The 15,956-nt window shown below is 40.5% G+C and overlaps 2 protein-coding genes across 4 annotated transcripts in view; both read left to right on the forward strand.

Annotated features, from left to right (window-relative positions):
- Nucleotides 1-6,542, forward strand: part of ehmt1b (euchromatic histone-lysine N-methyltransferase 1b) — a 46,071-nt gene extending 39,529 nt beyond the window's left edge. For both annotated transcript variants that reach the window (XM_085359640.1, XM_085359641.1), the window contains exons 14-26: nucleotides 31-137; nucleotides 299-421; nucleotides 507-608; nucleotides 1,883-1,987; nucleotides 2,084-2,238; nucleotides 2,334-2,504; nucleotides 2,616-2,760; nucleotides 3,519-3,596; nucleotides 3,750-3,865; nucleotides 4,016-4,102; nucleotides 4,769-4,847; nucleotides 4,988-5,157; nucleotides 5,963-6,542. In XM_085359640.1, coding sequence (XP_085215766.1) covers nucleotides 31-137; nucleotides 299-421; nucleotides 507-608; nucleotides 1,883-1,987; nucleotides 2,084-2,238; nucleotides 2,334-2,504; nucleotides 2,616-2,760; nucleotides 3,519-3,596; nucleotides 3,750-3,865; nucleotides 4,016-4,102; nucleotides 4,769-4,847; nucleotides 4,988-5,157; nucleotides 5,963-6,152 — 1,628 coding nt within the window. In that variant the 3' untranslated portion in view covers nucleotides 6,153-6,542. The remainder of the gene's footprint in view (nucleotides 1-30; nucleotides 138-298; nucleotides 422-506; nucleotides 609-1,882; nucleotides 1,988-2,083; nucleotides 2,239-2,333; nucleotides 2,505-2,615; nucleotides 2,761-3,518; nucleotides 3,597-3,749; nucleotides 3,866-4,015; nucleotides 4,103-4,768; nucleotides 4,848-4,987; nucleotides 5,158-5,962) is intronic.
- Nucleotides 6,543-9,476: 2,934 nt separating this feature from the next.
- The window catches only part of cacna1bb (calcium channel, voltage-dependent, N type, alpha 1B subunit, b), a 232,754-nt gene continuing 226,274 nt past the window's right edge, over nucleotides 9,477-15,956 (forward strand). For both annotated transcript variants that reach the window (XM_085359644.1, XM_085359642.1), the window contains exons 1-3: nucleotides 9,477-9,537; nucleotides 10,735-11,056; nucleotides 15,470-15,748. In XM_085359644.1, coding sequence (XP_085215770.1) covers nucleotides 9,477-9,537; nucleotides 10,735-11,056; nucleotides 15,470-15,748 — 662 coding nt within the window. The remainder of the gene's footprint in view (nucleotides 9,538-10,734; nucleotides 11,057-15,469; nucleotides 15,749-15,956) is intronic.

A 15,956-nucleotide genomic window follows, 5' to 3' on the forward strand; every position in this document is an offset into this window, starting at 1 on the left:
GCATCTTCCTCGCCTTCCTTTACCTTCCAGTGGACGGTATTGACCCGAACTTTAAGATGGAATCGCAGAATAAACGCACCCCGCTGCACGCAGCAGCAGAGGGAGGTTACAAAGACATCTGCCACATGCTTGTTCAGGTAACCTTGTGCTTCACATCTCTCTGACGGAAATATTAAACTTTGAGTAACTTTCTGACAAAAACCTTAAAATAAAAATCTCAACCAGAGGTTTATTCTAATATTAATGATTCTGATTTTGTGGAAGCAGTTTTACATTAGCTGTTTGTATGATGTTTCAGGCTGGTGCAAACTTGGACATGTGTGATGAAGATCAGCGGACTCCTCTGATGGAAGCCTGTGAGAACAACCACATGGAGGTGGTCCTGTACCTGCTCAGAGCTGGAGCCAGTGCCATGCACAAGGTAAATATGCACCAGATTTTTCTCTGAGGTTCCCATCAGCCAACTAAAGATCCAGGTCAATAATTAAATCCTCTGCCATTCTCAGGATGTTGAAGGGTTCACGTGCCTCCACCTAGCGGCCAAATCTGGCCATTACAAGATTGTTGAGCACCTTCTGTCCACTGGACTGATTGATATTAACTGCCAGGTTAGTACACTTAAAAATGTCTCTTGTGAAAGAAGGGGAGAGGCTGCAAGATTGAAATGTACAGCTTCAGGATGCAGCACTCTGTCTATGTGTTAACTACAGAGCCATGTGTAGACTAGCTTAGCTTTAACAAGCAGTGAAAAACAGCTATCCTAGTTTATAAGAAAACAAAAAAAAACATGTGTGCTTTTACTTCAGCTTCCCATAGTCACCCTGTTCCCAGTTGATTTCAACCTTAGCAAAAGGTTGGTTTTCTGGCTGTAGTTTCATGATTGCTTTGTAGATGAGGGGGTATCAAGCTTCTGATCCATGGGCAAAGAAACAGATGGTGTCCAGGTTCCTGAGGGTCCTTAAAAAGTCTCAAATGCATCATTAATCAAAAATGATTGATGCTGGTTGCTTAAATCTGATGGTTTAAGCAGTTCTAACAAGCAACATAGATGAAGTTGTTGTGGATGCTCATGAGTACACATGAAACTTGTCTCAATCCTAGAGAATTTGTACAGTTTTCAAAATTTCATTTTGAGACATTAAAAGTAGAATTTAAAACATAATCCTAAATTTAGCTACATTTGTTGAAACCCTGTAAAAATGTCTTTCCCCATACCTGTTTAAAATACTTCCACACCAGTCTTTTAAGTTTCTTAAAATTTCAGATCTGAGAGATGATAAACAAAGTTTTATATAATAGTAATTCGTGTTAGGATGTACGTTCGTATTCAGTTTATTTATTTATTCAGTGTACTGCCTACAAAGCAAACATTTTGCACTGAGCTAAAATGTTTTGGTTGACTGATGTCCTCTGCACTAAAAATTGTTGCTCTCAAAGCTCAGTAATGAATAATATGTTTCATATGATCTGTAACTTCCATTAAAAAAAATAAATATTCATTGATTTACTTGTTTTCCATTCATGTGACACACTAGGATGGATTTCCAGTGTGTATTTTTACTGTAAAGCACTTTGTAACTGGGCTTAAAAGGTTCTCTGGGAATAATTGATGCATGACGTGCTGCACTCTGCTGCATGTGTCTTGGATTAAGATGTATGAACTTGCTATATGTAGCATCAGGACAGCTTTGACGTAATGAAGCAGCCTTTCCTTTATTACTACTCTGTACTCAGGAGGACTGAAAATTAAAAGCTGTGCTTTTCTTCTTAGTTGTTGTTGTTTTTGTTTTGTTTTTAAATAGGAATTCCAATATGTAGTTGGATTGATGTTGTTTCAGTATTTCTTCAGCTGATTTTCAAGCCCATTATTAATTTTCCACAGGATGACGGAGGCTGGACGCCCATGATCTGGGCCACAGAGTACAAACATGCAGACCAGGTGAAGCTGCTTCTTACTAAAGGAGCTGACTGCAGCATCAGGGACAAGGTTAGCATAGAAGTCTCTCCACCCCAGGTTTGAAATCCTTTGCAGAAGAATTCAATGTTGGCTAATTGTGGGTTTATTTGGGTTATCTTCATTTAGGAAGAAAACATTTGCCTTCACTGGGCTGCATTCTCTGGCAGTGTGGAGATAACGGAGCTGCTGTTGAACGCTCACTGCAATCTGCAAGCTGTCAACATCCACGGAGACTCTCCTCTACACATTGCTGCTCGGGAGAATCGCCTGGATTGCATCACGTGAGTTGCCAGCCCCACCTACTGGATAATAACGGCGCTAAAAAAAGTCCTTGTTGTCGTAGATAGTCGGTAAAATGTGTTCTTTGTCTCATCAGGCTCCTCCTGTCTCGAGGAGCAGATGTGTTTTTGAAGAACCGCGAGGGAGAAACTCCTCCAGACTGCTGCAGCCACAACTCGAAGGCCTGGGGCGCTCTGCAGGCCAACAGGAAGGAGAGGGATGCCAAAAACATTAGGCTTAGTCAAGCAGAAGAGAAAGCCCTTCACAGGTTAAAGACCAGGCTGGGAGGGATAAAGCATCATAAATAGCGATGTCAAGATTCTGTTCACCTGTTTCTTTCAAATTAAAGCACCTAAACTGTCTCTCTGTCCATTTACAGTGACATAGCTTTAGGGCAAGAGCGAGTTCCCATCCCCTGTGTCAACGCAGTTGACAGTGAACCTTACCCAGATGGCTACAAGTACATCCCCGAAAACTGTGTTACTTCCCCTATGAATATTGACAGGAACATAACACACTTACAGGTGAGCTAAAGGCCATCTGATTAGGCTTTTAACATTACTTAAACCCCAACAACAAACGATAAAGAGACAAACTAAAAGGAAACTGTCTGCATGAAGAACAGCAAGTTCAGATTTACAGAAGAAACCCCTGTCATCAACACAAAGATCCAGTATCCTCAACAAAGTTCAAGAAGAAAACTTTTTTCTTTTTACTCAAAAAGTTGCAGATGAATTTGCGTTTCCACTTAGAAGTGATGAAGTTTTGGAGGCGATCCAGATTTGGACCCAGTAATCTATGGAAAATTCTTCACTGTTGCAACATAACACAGAATTCACATCGTAACTTACAATGTACTTGGATCTGTATTTAAGAAAAAATAAATAAAACGATCACGTTGTGAATCCACAAATGCTGGCTCATAACTGCCAAGGGGAGGAAGGGTGCAGCTGAAACCTGGAAACAAGTTACAGCACATTACCAGAACTTCACAGGAAGTCCTGTGATTTCACTCATTTATCTCAGTCCACTTTTTGTTGCTAAGGTTGAAATCCTTTGATTCAGATCACCTAATTTTGCAGACACTTGTGGTCAAAAGTTTACTTTTGGAGTGGATGCATGATCAGACTGTTCCGGCACTTTCTGTTAAATGTTTTAACGTTGTTTGTGTTGCATTTGATCCAAGCCATCAGTAATACAGTGCCATTAGACATTTTAAAAAGAACTATAGGTTTTTCTTTGCATTGTGAAGTGACCTATATTATTTTCTGCTCTGTTGCAGTACTGTGTTTGTAAGGAAGACTGCTCTGCGAGTATCTGCATGTGTGGACAGCTCAGTCTGCGCTGCTGGTACGACAAGGTAAGAACGGGCAATCTGCGAGTCTGAAAGTGTGCCTACACCTTAATAAAATAAGCTTTACCCAACATTAAATCACTACAGTTTAGTGTAACTACCATCATTGAAACCATCAAGCTCATAGAGAGCACTACATGTGTGTATTGTCCTGTTTAGAGTGGTCGACTTCTACCTGAATTCTGCCGAGAGGAGCCTCCTCTCATCTTTGAGTGTAACCATGCGTGCTCCTGCTGGAGGACCTGCAAGAACCGCGTAGTGCAAAACGGACTCAGGTGATTTAACAAATACAACTCTTAAAGGATTTGTGGCTTTGTAAGCCAGCATGTGTGTATATAACAGTGTTTTGATGTGAACAGCTGCACTACTTGCTGTGTGAAGGTAAAAAAGATGAGTGTTGCTTAAAGATGTTTCTGGTCCTCTAGGACCAGACTCCAGCTGTTCAGGACCAGTAAGAAAGGCTGGGGTGTCCAAGCACTGCAAGACATACCACAAGGGACTTTTGTATGCGAGTAAGTCAAAGACAGCCCAATAACACTTGTTTTGTAGGGATCGATCCTTCAGTGTTTCCCAGCATAATTTATAGTTTGAAAACGAGGAGAATAGTGGCCACGACTTTGTGTTTTATCACTTCTGCTTTCATTTTGGGAAAAATTAAAATGCTATTCTTGCACGTGCAGCTTTATCTTTATCTCCTGCCAGATGGTCCCAAGACTGACCCAAGACGACTGTCAGTAGTCTAAATGCAAGTATTGCACATACAAAACCAGTTGTTTGGTTAAGTTTAGTTTTAAACAGGAGCATGGAAGCATCTGAAATATCTGTCTTAGCAAAGGAAGTGGTACATCATGTCTGACCAACACAGAAAGTTATAAATGACTTGAATTTTTTATCTACAGAAGTCAGACTGGACCCTGGCTGAAATCACTGCTTTTCAAAGAGGAATCGGTCATGAATAATGTGCTGCCCCTTGTTTTACGGCCCTTCGGTACACTGCAGTTCGTGCCTTATGTGACTGATTTTCTGAATGTGCTTTAAAAACTCTTCTAGGGACGGGTGTTGCAAACCAGCTTGGGCTGTAAAGTCTGGTGTATTGCACGGTTCATGTCACAAACTTGTGAACAAAAGATGAATATTAAAATGTTCCCGCCCCTCATGGCCCGTCTGTTTTTGAACAGGTATGTCGGTGAGATAATCTCTGAAGCAGAAGCAGAGATGAGGCAAAATGATGCTTACCTGTTCAGTCTGGATGACAAGGTGAAGTAAAAGTGAAGAAAAATTTGAATAGACGTTGGATTGTTTTCTGGTTTTCTTCCTTGTATGCAGAGTTCTTTTAAAAAAATCTTTTAATTTGAGCTTTTCATTTATTTTATTATTCCCCCTTCTGCAAACCACAGGATCTCTATTGCATTGATGCTCGTTTCTATGGAAATATCAGTCGCTTCCTCAACCACATGTGCGAGCCCAACTTGTTCGCTTGTCGAGTGTTCACGAAACACCAGGACCTGCGCTTTCCACACATTGCCTTCTTTGCCAGTGAAAACATCAAAGCTGGAGAGGAGCTTGGGTAAGCTTTAGTTATTTTAATTTATGTTCATCTGTTTTTCTGCAATGTTGTGTTTGTTGTTGTTATAACACAGTCCCCTGTCTTTTTTTGTTTTTGTTTTTTTTGGTCCCCCACCCCTTAGAAAATCTGAACAAATAAAACAAAGGAAAACAAAGTTAAAAAACAACAACGCTGTACAAGACAGCAGAGCAAAATAAATGCGTTTCTGGGGTCTAGTAATGTCATAGTGATGAATTGCTACAGATCAGCACGGCTATTTAGTTCCAACCCTTACGTGTGGGAAATGAGCTGTGGGTGGTGACTGAAAGAGTGACATCATGGATCAGGTGGAAGAAATGAGCTCCTGGTTTGTGGCCACCATGGTACCATTGCCATTTATACTGGCTCTTGAGACATGCCGGACTTGCTGCAGTTTTCTCCTGAATGCAGCATCTCCCTCCCTCAGCAGTTAAGGGCAACAGTGGCATGCAAGAATGAGGCACGGGGCCCTGGGTTGACCCACTGCTTCTCCACATCACAATGAGCTAGCTGATGAAGCTTCCTGGGTGAGAGATCCCAGGACAAACTGGAGAGATTGTGTCTCTGAACTGGTTTTGGAATGTCAGCTGAAGAGCTGAAGGGGATCTGGAGAGCTTTGAATTGACACTGCCACAGTGTCAGTGGCATACCTGAATAAACAGCAGAAAGTGGATGGACAATTTATAAAAAATGCTAACTTTTAACCACTGCTGATTGTATTTGCAAGCAACAAAAGTGGCAGCACTTTTATGTAAACATTTCCTTTCTTCTGTCGTCCTCCTCTCAGATTTAACTATGGTGACCACTTCTGGGAAGTCAAAAGCAAGGTGTTCAGCTGTGAATGTGGCTCATCCAAGTGCAGGTACTCCTCAGCGGCAATGGCGTCCCTGCAGGCGGACAGCACACCCGAGGACCAGCAGCAGCCCAGCGCGTCGCCTGACACCAGCTCTTCCAACAGTCCTTCCAGTCCCTCCTAAAAAAACAACAACAAAAAAACAAAACAAAAACAAAAAAACAAACAAACAAACGCTCCACACACTAAGTTTGGCCTCGTGTACTGACGGACACACGGGGACGCCAGTCCACATCCTCTTTAAACTTTCATTGGTGAACTTGTACTGTATCTCCACTTTGGATTGAAACCACGGACCACTGACCTTCGTTGAGAACCTAAAGACGAGATGCACAATCACATCCTGGACTAACCTCCTGCTCTATTATTCCGCCGTATGTAATGTGAACAGCAGGGGGTGATGTCATCACGCACAGTAAACGCCACAGAGACGATAAAACAGTCTTTACATTTCATACTTCACTTTGCTGGAAAGCAGAACTGTGCGTTTTTGTTTTTCCCTTTTTCACCCCCCCCCCCCCCTCTTTTTTTTTTTTTTTTGTTTTGACACGACTGACGATTTTCAGTGGACTTTTACAAAAGTCATCAAAGAATTTGAGGTCACTGATTAAGGGTAATATTGTCTTTTGCAAAGACAGCCCCAGCGCACAGCTGGGTGTTACTTTTCTGACCTTTTCCGTTATTGACCATGAACCATTCCAGCAAAACTAGCTGATAAATATTAAATTATGTTGCCACTTTTTTTGGTGTCATTCATCTTTGAGTGTTTCAAAGGACTTTTCAGACATTTTTCACGACACCTGAAGATGAATTTACTAAAGAGAAAGAAGTGGACTGCTTTTAATTTGCTCCTCAAGTGGTTATAGGTTGTAAAGTGGAACAATGTTAATCCATTCCTCAGCATTGAGGTGTTTCTAGTCTGAATAAATTGGCTGACCTTTTTATTGAGCATGTGTACGGGGTGTGAAACGTGCCGGACGTTTTCGCCATTCTTGTTGACGAATTGATTTAAAGTGAAAATGAGCAAGGAAAAAAAAAAAAGAAAATGGTGCTGACAAAGGTTTTTACTTTTGTTTTCATTTTTATTACCCAAGTGAACATAATTTGTAAAATAAGAGAATGTTTTAAAGTTTTTTTTAAGTTTAATTTTATCTCCAGTTTTCTAATTGTAGTTGCCGTAGTCTATTTTAGTTTCATGATTTTTGCCGACAGAAGCCAACCTGTCATTTTAAATGTTGTTAGTAAAGCAGTGACTGTTGTGCAAAGTCTTGAAAGGTATAGGTGGAAAAAAGGTTATAAAAATGCACTTCCATTATGTTCTGTTACATATTTCTGGACCGTGAACCATCCATCTGATTGGTTGTATCTTTTTCAATAAATTTAATACTAATGCATTTATCCTGTTATGCTTCATTTGTTGGAGTCTGCTTGAATGCATTCCTGAAAATGTGCTAGAACAGAAACTGCTTCCTCGTAGCTTTTACTTTGTCAACCATGAACACATTACTTAAAGAGGTGAATCCTGCAGGCACTTTGACCCAGCACAAACTGAGTAGCAGCCCAGGTTTGACAGATGGGCTTAAATATTCAGCACCTGAGAGGCTGACGCTTCATACGCAGCCTCCTTTTAATGAGTTGAGATTTTTAAACTTGTTTGTGCCATGAGTTCATTTCTGTAGCGGTTTAGACTGTAAGTACCTAAATCAACTTCTTCTAACAGAGAGCTCTTGCTTTTTGATACAAGGAACAAAATGTTCTGGGCTTTCTGGCCAATCAAGTCTACAAAAGTCATGTAGTTAAACATTATTCAGTGCTCGTGTCTCATGTTTCAGTTCAAATGACCAATGTGTGACCCTTTGTTCACTTCATCTTTGTCGGTATAGCTCTGGGGGGGAGAATCAGCTATAAAAATTGGTGTGCAAAGCTTCATGTGTGATGCCAAAATATACAACCTAATAGACTAAACTAGGCACGATAAAATAGGATCTTCTCTGGGTTTTGTTGGGGCGGTGGGGGGTTGTATATTGTGCGGTTAATGGGAGTTTCTTACATTCATCGAATATTCATCATATTACAGATGAGACAACTAATCCACACATACACATGGGAATCTCCTGTTTACCACATCCCAAGGGGGCTCTACTAGCCATGCTGTCTTGTTGTTTATCCCCAGTCCTGACCCTACTGTCTGAATGTTGGAGCAAAAATCGAGACTCAAATTTGTTTCCAATTTCCAAACAGTGGCACCCAGTTTGGTGGTCTGTTGCTCTTCTGCATACCTAGGTTGTAATTGTTTGTTTGGTTTGTTTCTTCCTATCAGCTTGAAACATCGTGGTCATCCTCTGAACTGCTGCTTATTGGATTTATTTTATTTATTTTTTTCCCTGGCCTTTCTCTGTAAACCCTAAAAATTGTTGTCGGGGGAATATCGCAGCAGATCAGCAGCTTCAGAGATACTGACAAAACCAACAACCATGTCACATTCAAAGTCACCTTTCTTCTACATTCTGATTCTCAGTTTAAACTTCACCAGGCCTTCGTGACCATATCTACATGCATGTCACGCCCATTGGATTGCTGCCATGTTGCAAAGCAGCTTGCAGTGTACATGCAACTGAAACAGTTTAAATAATATTTGTGAAAGGGAGTGAGCAGACCCATCAGTTTCACACCTTTTTCTTAAATTCGGTTATAAATGAAACGAGCGTGGAAGAATACACTCAAACTGTAGCTTTAATAGATTTGTCTTTTGTAAGTAAATCTGCTTAAATGGATAAATGGTCCTCTTTTCAGCTAACAGTGGTTAGTATTTGTAAATAATTCAAAAGTTCATTTTTAGTAGGGTTTCTTGGCCAGCCTAAATCAACACTATATATCCTTGACTATTTTAATTTAGATCCAGTAGGGGAAACCAAATCATCCCCTTGTTGTATTGCTCTTACACTGGAACGTTAAACTTTATCCTGCACAGTAAAGCTGTCAGATAAATGTAAAACAGAAAAGTAAAGGCTGAAATGCTGTCACTCAAGCAGCAAAGCTGTAAGACCCCCAGTGGACCAAGATTGAAAAATGTCCCCATAGGACCAGCGGGGAGCCCCCCCCCCCAAAAAAAAAAAAAAAAAGCAAAAACAACACAGGAAGCGAGTGACTGTGCATCTGGAGGCCTTGTAGGTCTCATAAACTGGCTGATGATTGCTCCCTTCCTGATTACCAGGGTGGACAGCGAAAACTGAGTCGATAATTGAATCAGAGAAATTTCTCCCCGAGCATCGCAGATGGCTTATCTGATAAGGAGGTTTTTAGCTTGGCAGGGCAGGAAGCAGCCTTTCCGCATTCCAAGGTGGCAGAAAGTTTTCTTTTGGTCTTTGGTGCCCCTTCACATGGTGCCATACAGGGCAGCCTCCTGTCAGCAGACCTGCATGAACTGGTGTTGCTTTACCGAGCAGCGATGAAGAAAGCCGTTCCTCACTACTCCAGATGGGCAGAAAGACGATCCACCGTGGTTTATGGTAAGTAAAACTCTGGATTGCTCACATTCGATGTATTTGTTTGTTTGCCTTCCATATATTTCTTTGCTTTATAACGGCAGTAAATGGCGCGTAAAGGCCTCTAGATTAACTCGAGTGTCAGTAGCTCCTGTTTAAAGTCTCAGAAATGACAAGAAGATTAACAAATTAACTTTAGTTTATTGTAATTGCATGAATACTATGCATTTAAAAATTATTTATATAGAAGATTGTGTTCAGGTCTGAGATGTGTAGTCATTTCGCTGTTCAAAAGCATGTTATGATGCTGTGTCTCGGCCTTAAAGGACCTTTAATTTAACAGCTCTCTGGAAGTTCTTGGGAATCTTTGCTGTAAAATTGGCTGAGATTATCTTGGGAGATTATGGAAAGTTTGACAAACTTAGTCTACTTTTGTATACAGAGATTAAGATGTCAGATTTTACAGATTTAAACTTGAGCTTGAAGAATTTGAAACAGCACAAAAAAAAGTTATTTTCTTATCATTAAAAAAGGCTCGAGTAGGTGTTACTGAGCCAGGATGCTCAAACAGCTTCAGCTGCTACATAAATCTCATCATTACACATGTAAAGTTAGCATGTTAAATGTTAAAGTTCAGTGAGCTGCTGTCAAGCACGGTGGAGGATTGGTGATGATCTAAGGCTTGGTGTGCAGTCACAGAAGCTGGGCACCTTTCAGAACTGAAACAAAGTTGTAAAGAAGAAAAAACGGTGCGTAATATTAACATATACACATTTGGTGATATAAATGTGACAGCCCATGACACATACAGCCTCGAAAATTTGCAGTGTGTATAATATATTTATAGTGTTTTCAACTTTTTTTTCTTTGATTGTTTAAAACAAGCATTTAATGGCATTTTATTGTATTATGATCATTAAACCAGTTGAATGAACATAACCCTTTAAAGCCGAGTGAATCTTTTTGTGAGTTCTATTAAACTTCTACATAATCAGTGTGCATTTTTTTCCACCCAAAAGCTAAAATAAAACTGCACGATATATTTTGAAGAAATAAATTGAAAAAATGCCTGTATATATTCCTGTATAATGTATATATTTCTTTACAATCTGAGGGATCTTAATGGCAGCCAATATAGTGAGTCTTAAGCTTTAGAATATTAAACTTATAAACTCATCAGAAATAATAAATATCATCCTGTTTACTTGTTTCATGCTCCAGCGGTTCGCTCAGCCACGTTCGGCTCCTGGAGGATGCTCACGATGGGGGCGGAGTACTTAGACACCTGGGCTCGGTCACCTGACAGGAGAGAATGTCCTGAGAAGCTGGTCAGAGAGGAGGAGGAGGAGGAGGAGGAGGAGCCGGGGCCATCAGATACTGGAGAGCAGGGGGAGTCCTCATGGATATCCGCTGACAAGGACCCAGAACAGAAGTACGAGACTGTTCTGCACCTGGACGGGATGAGCAGACGAGAAATGGGAGATGGTGTCCGGGAGGCCATAAAGAACCATGACAACCTGAAGAGCACCTCCACTAATCAGAGGTGAGACAGTTTGGGTGTGGCTGGTTGGAAATCATACTGTTGGTAGACTAATCCTGTCACCAAATCCTGTGCTCTGGATATTTTCCATTTTTTTTAATTTTTATTTTAACAGCTTTTCCAGCACACAACTGCACAGACATCTGCTGACTCAATGTTCTAACTACAGCACAAGTGTCTGTAGCTTTAAAATGAAGTGTACTCGGGCTGAAAAGGCAACACCTTCCTTTATAAAATCTGTTGCAATACAGTGGCAAAGGTTAAATTTATGAAATAAGATAAGTTTATTTGTGAAATTCCTGTGTTACAGAAGCTAAAACATTAAATGTAGTCTATAAAACCTTAAATAATGTATAAAGGTAAAAAAAAAGAAATAAAGAAATTACATAACTAAACAAATACTTAGATGAAGCAAAGGTAATACTAACATTAGAGCTCATTTACATAATGAAGAAAAACAAGAAAAAGATGCCCAGTAAGAAAATGGAAATCATGAAATCCATTAAAAATTCTATTTAAAGCGTTATATAATACAAGAAACTTGCTTAACAAAGCGTAATATGTATATAAAAAATTAAATAAAGCAACATGAAAATGAATATAAAATGACACACTAAACAAATATGAGATGACATTAAAGTCATACCAGAGTGTAAAGTGAGCAGGTCATGTAGATTTTGTTTGTTTGGCTAATGTGAATTATGTGGACACATGTTTTGTGTTCCAGTGTCGACGTAATTTTGGTTTACACCCACTTTTTACGTTATTAGCACGTCTAATCAGCCAATCATGTGGCAGCAGCTCAAGAAGACTTCCTGAAGTTGAAACTGAAATATCAGAATGGGCAATAAAGGGGATTTCAGTGACTGTGAGCGTGATATGGTTGTTGGACTGAGTGTTTTAGAACCTGCTGATCTGATCTGCTGGGATTTTGCCGCACAACCATAGGGTTTACAGAGAATGGTCTAAAAAAAGAGAAAATTTCCAGTGAGCGACAGTCCTCTGGGTTAAAATACAGAACTGCTACGTAGATGTCAGAGGAGAATGATCACACTGCTCCGAGAAGGTGGAAATGCTACAACCAATGTTTGCAGAAGAGCGTCTCCGAATGCATAACATGTGAAACCCTGCAGCAGATAGACTAAAGAAGCAGAAAACCAGACCCGGTGCACTCCTGGCAGCTAAGAAGTGGAAACTAAAACCACATGGGCTCACCGTGATTGGATGGCAGAAGACCAACTGAACATAGCTTAAACACCACATGCTACCTGAAGGACAAACACAAAGAAACCTATAGAGAAACAAGCAGTTAACAGTCATCTGTTTGCTTTAAAAAGACACCAGTACAACAATTCTTCTATGAATATTAATAGGAGGTGACTCACATGAAGCTGAAGTAATGACATGCAGTAAAACAGGAAACTGGATTCAGACTACTTCAATATTCAGACTCATTAATACTGTCGTAGAAAATGATGAATGAAAGAAAACATACTTACAGATCTAAGTGGCAAAGCAGATTCAGTTTCCAAATCTAATTTGAAAAGCATAACCATCGTCTCCGGTAAGTGGCACACATAAAACGGCAATTAATGTTAATCTCTGCAGACTCCTGCCTGATTTATAGCGGTCTGAATCAAGGTAGCAACCACTTCCTATAACAACTAACTACCAGCAGCTCATTAAAATGATCACGCATGCAGAAAACAAAACGAAACAATACAAAACAATGGTGGAAGCATGAACATCTATAAAGCTCATCACATATGCAAGCCCAGCTAGAAGAATAGGAAACGTTACCATGTGAAAAGCAAAAAGAGAGAGTGAGGAGACAACATCACGCGTGTGTCTGTGAGGATGTTTATACTTTAGTTGTGGCTCTTTGCTGTAGTGGTTAACACATCTGCCATGCATGTGAAATATCCCCATGCTCAGCTCTGGCAGGACACACCCAGCTTCAAAGGCGCATGAGCTAGCGTCTCGGTCCTAGCCCCGGAAAAATGGGAAAGCTGCATCAGGAAGGGGATCAAATCTGGCAACCCCCTAAAAATAATAAAGCACTTTAAAGCTTGTAGTTAAGTTTTAACTGACATCCAATGCCCCCACATTCTGTACACACATGCTGTGTGTAAATAATAAAGAAACAAAAGTCTGAGCATGCGGTCAGGTTGAAAAAAGGCCCATCAAACATTTATGTAACTTAATGAAAGACGTTTGAGAGCGCATACCTCTGCCAAGGCCAGTGATTTATCTTGCAAGTGAATTTAAAAACTCCTGAATGGAAACTCAGATCTGTATCCAACAGGCACATCCACAAAAACCTAAGCACCACATAGCTGAAGCACAGTTACTATGCTCCACCAATCTCTGAACTTAAACATTAACAGTCCTGTGAGTCTCTCTGCTCCATCTTAAAAGGTACTTTTTGTAATTACCCACTCTGCGGAATTTAATTCAAACCTTCAACAGCAGGGGGCAGCACTTTACCAGTTTGTATGTTGAGATTTTTTCACTTTCCGTTCTTTTAACTTTATATATTTCTTTTTGGCCCTATCCCCGTTTTCTTAGGGGACTTCAAATTTTTAAATAAGAATGTTTTTACGGACTTATGTGGTTAAATAGAGTCACATATTGCTGTATAAAGGGGTCTTGCATAAAAGTCCAGTCTTAGTTTAATTTTAGTCGATACCTCTCCTGCTGGGGTCACCCGAGGGAAAACGGTCGCTGGAGATGGGGACCAGGTGTACGATCACTCACAGTTAGTTGCTGTCTTCAAAACAAATGTTAAAAATCTGAGAGTGATTGCAATTGTTTGGAGACAGGTTTCCTCCCGTCAGGCGACACGTGCAATCAAAATAATCTGATTAATTAATAATCTGATAGGCAACTACAGATTTTTAAAAATCTATTTATTTATTTTTACTGCTGTCGAATGACCGAGCCATTCGACAGCAGTACATTGATGTTATGGATTCAAAGCTATTCTTTTGGTAGCTAAACAAATTTACAGTAAGTACCTTTGAAAATCAAATATAAGTCATAGTAATAAATAAAGAAATAATTCAATATAAGCAAATAAGATGAAAGTACTTTAGATCAGGTTTAATGTGCTAGTTTAATTAATTTAGTTCATCAAGTGCAGACAGAAAAGGTTTCATAAAAATTGGATTTACAGATTTTACACAACGTTGCTGACAGACAAACAGGAACTAAAGCATAAAGAAAACAATTAAAAAAAACCAACAAACAGGAAACTATCATATGCACAAATACACACTGTGTGGGGTAAAAATGTGCTTAAAAATAAAAGATGTCAGTTAGGTACAATAATGTTGCAAAGTTTCTGAAACGTTGAGTCTCCTGTGTTTCTGCAATAAATAAATAACTGATGGATTGAATGAATGAAAGAATGAACAAACTGTTTTTTTGGTCTTTTGTTTAACTGGATTATCTTTGTCTTCTTTTAGGAGATCTGATGTTGTTTTTGGATCTGAACTTCTAAAGTGTTCACATCATTTTCAGCACCTCTGTAGATTCCGTTCATCTTAATTTAACATATATTCATCTTCTAGTGAATTCCTTTTTATTTATTTTTTGTTAGCTCTAACATGGTTACTCTAACCACGGTCTGAATGTGGATACTTGCGCAACCTGTTTTGCAGTGTGAGATGTTAAAGGTGGATCTTAGCCTCGTCTTTCATAAGCATTAATCTTCTCTCATTGGTGCCAAAAGGGAAATGTTCGAGCCTCAGGGCTTTTCTGAACTTCATTATAACCTGCCAGCAGACGGTGAGCGCGTCTGTGCGCTCCAGTCACTGATAGGCTCGTTCTGGTCACGTGCGCTCTTCCTTATTCCACCGAGGACTTGGTATAAAACCTACAGCCCCTCATGCAGGGAGCGACCAAACAGAAATCAGAGGACTAATACTCCTGCTGGATTTGCTTGTTTTATTATTGCTGTCGGCTGGGGGAAAAGCCGCAAAAAAGGATTTTCTTTTTCCTCATGGTATTTTTTTTTTTTTTTGAGCGCCTGACATTTCAACTGGTGTTTGGAGACGATGCTGACAGGATTTGGGACTGAGGCAGGATGTTCTCATCTTATTTCAGCCTGATTTTTCTCCACTTTGAGCTGTAATGGATGCAACAGCCTCAACTGAGTGATTTACATCGGAAGTGCTTTGCGGCTCAAAAACTTTAACGTTTTAAATTTCGCCGAAGATGAATGAATGGAAAGGATCAAGAGAGCGTGGTTTTCAGTGAGGCCACCTTTTATCTGTTATTTCCCAAACGCGGCGCTTTCTCCTCACACTAACGCTGAGCAGTGGTTTGTATGAAGCGTGTTTGTTGTGATGCTTCTCCCCTCCATTTCCACTGACACCACTTTGGATTTCCCCTTTTGGATCTGTGCGTTTCCAGAATGGCTCGCTTCGCAGAAGATCTACCCACCCGCTATGGAGGAAGCGCAGGCGGCGGAGGGAGAGGTGGACCGGGCGCTGGGAGAGGAGGCGCCCGGGGTGGTGGCGCTCCGGGTGGGCAGAGGATGTACAAGCAGTCGATGGCCCAGAGAGCCCGGACGATGGCCATCTACAACCCGAACCCTGTCAAACAAAACTGCTTCACCGTCAACCGCTCCCTCTTCATCTTCCGCGAGGACAACCTCATCAGGAAGTATGCAAAGCGAATAACAGAGTGGCCATATCCTTCCTGACGCACAGAGCAGGTGCATCTGTAGCCTAGAGGCACAGTGGTTGAAAAGCAGAGCCACACAACCGCCTGCAGGCCTGTTTGCCAAGCTATTAAGTTTAGATGTGGATTATCTTCTCTAGTGTTGAATGTGCAGCTATTTACGCCCGTGGAGTAGCCGCTAACACACTGTCCCCTCTTTATCCCCCTCCGCGCAACG

This window comes from Diplotaxodon limnothrissa, linkage group LG7, assembly GCF_057381915.1.
Source record: "Diplotaxodon limnothrissa isolate DT_005_m linkage group LG7, D_limnothrissa_male_GT1.1, whole genome shotgun sequence".
In the NCBI taxonomy this organism is placed as follows: Eukaryota; Metazoa; Chordata; class Actinopteri; order Cichliformes; family Cichlidae; genus Diplotaxodon; species Diplotaxodon limnothrissa.